The sequence below is a fragment of the Pan troglodytes genome, chromosome 4 (genome assembly GCF_028858775.2).
Source record: "Pan troglodytes isolate AG18354 chromosome 4, NHGRI_mPanTro3-v2.0_pri, whole genome shotgun sequence".
In the NCBI taxonomy this organism is placed as follows: Eukaryota; Metazoa; Chordata; class Mammalia; order Primates; family Hominidae; genus Pan; species Pan troglodytes.
In genome coordinates this window covers 124,790,263-124,796,262 of record NC_072402.2, presented here as the reverse complement: position 1 = coordinate 124,796,262, position 6,000 = coordinate 124,790,263, and the positions used below count along the sequence as shown (strand labels likewise).

The 6,000-nt window shown below is 47.0% G+C and overlaps 1 protein-coding gene across 3 annotated transcripts in view; it reads left to right on the top strand.

Moving 5' to 3' along the window:
• The first annotated feature begins 681 nt into the window (after positions 1 to 681).
• Positions 682 to 6,000, top strand: part of MARCHF3 (membrane associated ring-CH-type finger 3) — a 163,003-nt gene continuing 157,684 nt past the window's right edge. Inside the window, exon 1 of one of the 3 annotated variants that reach the window (XM_063810186.1) lies at positions 682 to 1,236. Coding sequence is in view for 1 of the 3 variants with exons in the window: in XM_009449511.5 (XP_009447786.1) it covers positions 1,526 to 1,662 (137 nt within the window). In the remaining 2 variants the exon portion in view is untranslated. 3 annotated transcript variants of the gene reach the window in all.

Genomic DNA, 6,000 nt, shown 5'->3' with positions numbered 1-6,000 from the left:
GCCCACAAGGCCATATTCCAGGTTGTTCGGCCGCGAGTGACCCCTGAGAGGTCGGGATCTCCGAGCTCGTCCGATGTCTCCATCCCAGCCAGGAGCTTGCGAAGGGGAAGGAGGGCGGAAGCAGAGTGGGACAGATGTGGTTCGTTCTGGGACTTCCTGTCCACGAAGATGGATAATTCTAGCGACCCGCCTGGGATTTTGGAATCCTGGCGGACCCAAAAGACAGCAGAAGTCACCGCAGAGGATGCCACCCTGCACGGCAGCCCGCCCAGAGCGACGGTCTCACAGGTTCTGGCGCCGTCGAGCGCCCAAGCCTCCTGTTGGCCGCCAGCTGTGTCCGCGACGCGCTGGGTCGGGAGGAGGAGACCCGAGGCGCCGGTAAGTCCCCCGCTGCCGGTGGCCCGGAGGGCAGGGGTGAGGACGGGGACGTGTACTGAACTTTGGGAGGTTTGCGGGGCTGGAGTTTTGTTTCAGAGATAGCCAGATCGAGATCAGAACGTTTTCCAGAGAGCCCAGGTTTCCACTTGTGGCTGGGCGACCCGGTCCGGAATTCATCCTTTCTGGGCCCTCAGCTTCCTCCGGGCGGGGTTCCGATGGGGCAGCTAAGTTCCGCGCCTCCTGCCGGTGCCAGATACTGGCGTGTCGACCCGCGCTGCGGTTGGCTTCTTGCTCCACAGCGCTATGCGCGCGGCGGCTCCGAGGGCTCCTGGTCTCTCTCAGCCAACGGCCTTCTGGGGCCGCCGCCTCCCTCCAGAGCTGCTCGGGTCCCATTGCAGAGAGTCCCGCAGCGCCCGCCGGCAGCCACGGCACTTCGCAATAACCAACTTCCCCGCCGCCGGCGCGTCTCGCCAGCCTGCCCTCGGCCGCAGGCGACTGGACGGCGGTTACGGGGCGGTCCCAGCGCCACCACGACTGGCTGTCGGCTCCGCCAGTCATGGGCTGATGACGCCCCGGGGCTGGCTCCGCCCCTAGCGGCGGCCCCGCCTCCCCTCCAGAGCCTGGTTTGCTTAGCCCTGCTTTCCGCCTCACTCGTTGAGCAGGTCCGTGAATTGTCAGCGCGCTGTGGGCGACTGTGTAGCCGCGGCGGCCGCCAGGCTTGCCGCACTCCCCCTGAGGTGCCCGCCGGAACCAATGTGCCCTGGTCCACTGGGCCGTGAGCAGCCACCGACTGGGGGCAACTTGGCACTTAGAACCGCAGCAGGGACGTCGGTTTGCTATCGGGACTCGGCGAGGACGGTGAGTGGCCGCGCGCCGGGCTAGCGGCTCCTCTCGGCGCGGTTCGGCGGCGGCGAGAGGGGACGGGACGCGTCCTGGCGCTCGGCGGTCCGTTCGTCCGAGCGTGACCGCTGTGGGGAGGTCAAGGCTGGGCGGGGTTTACTCCGTGCCAATATCCCCACTCCCGAACTTCTTGTTGTCAAAGCATCCCAACTCCGCCCGGGACGCGGTTCCAGTCCGCACCAACTTGGCGTAATTGACATGGGTAGGTGGGGCCGGGACGCGTCCCCTGCCCCTCTGCGGCAACGACATGGAGCGCTGGGGCGGCCTCCGCGCCCGCGGCGTGCGGACCACGGTTCCTGAAAAATTACCCGCGCTGTGCGGTACGGTAAGACCCGGCGTCCGCGTCTGGATCTCCAGGCTGAGCGAGCGCTCATCGGGCTCAAGGTGGGTCTCAGCGCCAGAGAACTGGAGTACCAGCCGGGTTCTGTAGCGGGGGCTTCAGTGCTCTGCAGCTACTGAGAGGAATTGAGAGCACTGCTGGGCTTTGAACTTTCTAAAGTAATTGCTTTCTATTAGCACTTGAATCCATGACCCTCCTGAGGTGCTCGGACCTCCACATCCACCCGCAAGGGGTGTCCGAAGGACTTCGTTAGGACCAGGCGGGAGCTGCTGTCGGTTCTGGTGCCCAGAGCCTTGGAGAATCCTAGAGGCTGCGAAAGGGATTGCCAGCCTGGTCGGTTGGTGTTTGTTTGAGCACCTGCGTGTTTAAGTGATGAAGTTGAGTCAGGAATTGACAGCAGAGAACTCAAGGTTAAACCTGACACTCCGTTTGTGACTCGGTCTGGGTTAGATTGTTTTTCCCCCTTAATGGTAAGGGGGTAAAAGCAGCTTGTTTTTCTGAGACCAACTACATGCATGTAGTTTATATTATGTGCGGACTAAATAGAATTCAATACGATATTTTCTTATAATTCTTATTTGACATGAATAAGAGCTTTTGAAAATACTAGACAGAAACAGGTCCAGAATTTGGGGATGTTTAGACCTTTGAAAATACATGAAAATGTTGAGATATATAGTTCTGTATGTGTATATGAAGATGTAGATGCGCATATACACACATATATACGTGTGTATGTGTGAGTGTGTGTATATATAAAATTAAAAGGTGAATGAGGTAAATATATGAAGGGGAAATTCAGCCTTGAACTTCCCTTGGGTCACAGAGATGGATCCTCTGAGCTGTGGGGTGTTAGTGAGTGTGTATGCGTAAGCATGTCTGCATCTGCCTGGTCTGTCTGGGTCAGAGTATGTCCATGAACTTTACGAGCGTTCAGTTCAATACCACTCAGTGCAGATTCCGCGTTCCTGTTTTACAGCCCAGCAGCCGCCAGCCGGCCCATCTGTTAAAACATAACATGTACGCTTCAGTCCGACCACTGGGGTGGAGCCTGGGTAGGGGGCAACTCTTAGCAGAAACAACATGCTACAAACAAAGCCTGCCTCTCAAGTTCTATTTTCATTCAATATTTGGCCTGAACTTGCAGTTTTGGTGAGGGAGAAGGAAGTGTTTGTCTCTAGAAATGGCAAACTGCATTTTGTGAAATAATTATAGCCACGGCTTGGGGAGGGGGAGCTTGTAGGAGAGAAAAAAAAATCCCTCCAGAAATGTGGTGCTTGTCACATCACCATGCAACACGGGTTTACAGCTTTGCAGTATGGCATGTATATCAGAAACTGTTTGCTTTTGCTTGTTAAAATAATGCATTAAAACTGAATCATTTTGCACCAAAAAAAAAAAATAACCTACCTTAATAGAAGTAAACAGAGCTTTATTGCAGAGGCTATAGTTAAGACTGCCTTGGTATTTCTAATGAAACATACTTTTAGGAATTTATAACCTGGACATATATTCATAGTCAGTCTAATCACTAGTTGCAATGATTCACAATTTATAGTTTTAAAATAATAAAAAGGCTTTATCACAAAAATTCTGATGACTAAAAGGGTATGGGAGGAGTATAATAGCTTAATAAGTTCTTGCAGCCAAGTGACTGATACTTTAAAAAACAATAAATTCCTTTAATAGCACAATTACTTTAGTGACAAAATAAAGGCAGTATTTTTGAGAAGCATAGTTCATATTTTTCCCAATAATTTAATGCTCATAATTACATTTCAATAATGGTGTTCATTATATATGGGCGGAATAAACTGAATGGTTTTTAAGGGCTCATCACAAGAAGTATTGTTTTCAATTTTATGGTATATAAACATTTTGGGGAAAACATGCAAAACACTAATCTGTGAGTGTCTTTAAATTTCTAATGGACAATATAGACATAATAATTTTCCCACCTTGATATGAATCATCCAAATTAACTAGGCTGTTTCTTAGAAATTCAGTTCTTGGGCAGGACTTCAGTCCCAGGGTTTCAATTTAGGAGTCTGGGATGGAGCTTAGTAATCTGCATTTTCACAGGCACCCGCAAGTGATTCTGATGCCAGGGATCCCTTCACTGTACTTTGAGAAACACTGGAATGGTGTTAATGACATAAAAGAACAGTTATAGTCTGTGAGTTGATTTAACAAATAATTGTTGAGAAATGTCCAGGTGGCATTTACTGGCCATGTGAAATTTATAGGTAATGCATTAACTCTCTGTCTTCAGCAATGGACCCCTTTTGTCTTACATCTGAAAGTGTTTTGGAATCCTCAGCTATCCCTATTCCAGGTTGGCCCTGATTCTAAGGAAGTCTGCCTGATGAAACAAGACCTGATGAATTTAAGACCCACCCCTCAAACCCCAGTCTTAGTTCCTTCACCCCCCACTCTGAGTTCGGTGGGGTCCTGGGATGCTCTGGGGTGACTTTGCCAGTCCTAATTCACATGGTTGAGCATTTCCTCCTGCAAGGTAGAATCCTTATCTTCATGAGGCACCCTTTTTCTCTTTAAAAGCTGTTGTAGAACAAAGCCCAGCACCTCAGCTGGGCTACTACAGACTATATGAGGTCAATGATCGCCTTGGGAAGCTGTGACTATTTTGCTTGTGGCCAGGAAGAGTGTCCCAGGCCACCCACCCAGAGGCCCAGAGATTCTTACTTTCTGAAAGTCACCTTAGGAGTATTTTGAGCTGCCCAATTAATTGGGTAAATAGATTTTCTCATTGTCACGGAGATGTGGGTTGAGAATTGTTTGCTACCTTCCCTTTCACTGAGAGCACTGTGAATTTTTATTAGTTATTGCCAATTAGTTTTTTATTTATCATTTGATACTGACATTTGGATTCTGTTCTCCCATTTCAGACTGGCATAATTCTCCATTTAAGACTACTAAATAAGGTTTGAAAGAGAAAGGATCTATCAGAAGTTACCCTTCCCTCTTTCTACCATCCAAGTAGCTAAAAAACAAACGACTTCTTTCAGAGGTGAGAAGTATCCTGATAACAAAAGGATGTGTATAGGCCAGGGTATTAAACTTGGATTGTTCCAGACCACTGGATCGTCACTGGGACTTTTACAGAGTAATTTCTGTTTAAAGAAGCACTTGGCAGGCATGTTGATAGGTCACTTATCTTAACAATCCTTTGAGGACAATGATTTTTTTCCACTTTGTTACAGATGAGCAAACTGCAGCTACAAAAGGATAATATTTAGATCTTGTCTTTCACATTCAAAGATGACACCAATAACTGAGAAGTTGGCCTTGCAACTTAAATTGTTTTGATTTAGGATTGTGGTGATATGATAGGGTTATGCTTAGTCGTTCATATCATCTACAATTTTTTAACCTTTTTCTTCAAATTGTTTCTTATATTGAATGTGACCTTGTAGTAGTTTTCTTTATAAAGTTAACTACCATATATAATAATTAGTTCAATGACCCTGACCTTAACCAGACAGTCTTGACCCAGAGAGGCAAATAATTTGCTAAAAGTCCCAGATTACAAAAGCGGCAAAGCCTACGTGTGGAATCCTTTAGACGTGTTTTAGCCCTGTGCTGTTTTGTCTATTGTCATGTTAAGCTGCTAATGTTTTTACTCTGGCAAAATAGGGTTGCTTTTGTTTTATTTGCCTAGCTTCTGTGTGATTGGATAGACTTAGAAAAATGGAAAAGCCTAAAATATGCTATCCACAGCCCCTGATCATACAATGGGACTGATTTCTGCCCAGTTACAAAAACTATAGTAGAATGCTGCTTTTCTTGAAACTGGGCCATAGGTCATTGCAAGCTTCTAAGCAACAATTCTATTATAACTTTTTTTTTTTTTTTTAGCTGTGGCATTCTTCTGGCATCTAACTTTCCTTTGACAAATTCTTTTCAAGTTTTTTATGCTTCTTTTCTTACCCTTATCCCCATAGCAAAATCTCCTTGTAAAAAATTCACTTTTTAAATCAGTCTGCCCTCTTAACATCTCCCAGTTCTTCCATTTTAGCCATTTTACCATTTCTCCTCCGAAATGCCCCCTTAAGTTCCCAACCTTCACTTTAGCTTTTTGGGTCTAGTAATATCCTCTAATATACGACAGTCATTGAGCTACAGAAGTTTCACAACAGCTTAAGCTTGTGGATTTAATGATAGCAGTAGTAAGAAAAAAGAAAAAGATGAAGGATAATACTGAAGTCATGTTGATATGTGTGTCATATTAGATATTCCCAGCTTACAGTGTCAGCGGGGAAATTTAAGATTCAGATGAATGAAGTGACAGATGCACTCATCTGTGGCCTCACAGACACTCTCCTGATACAAGCTGAAAAATATAACTGAAGACAGCATCCTGG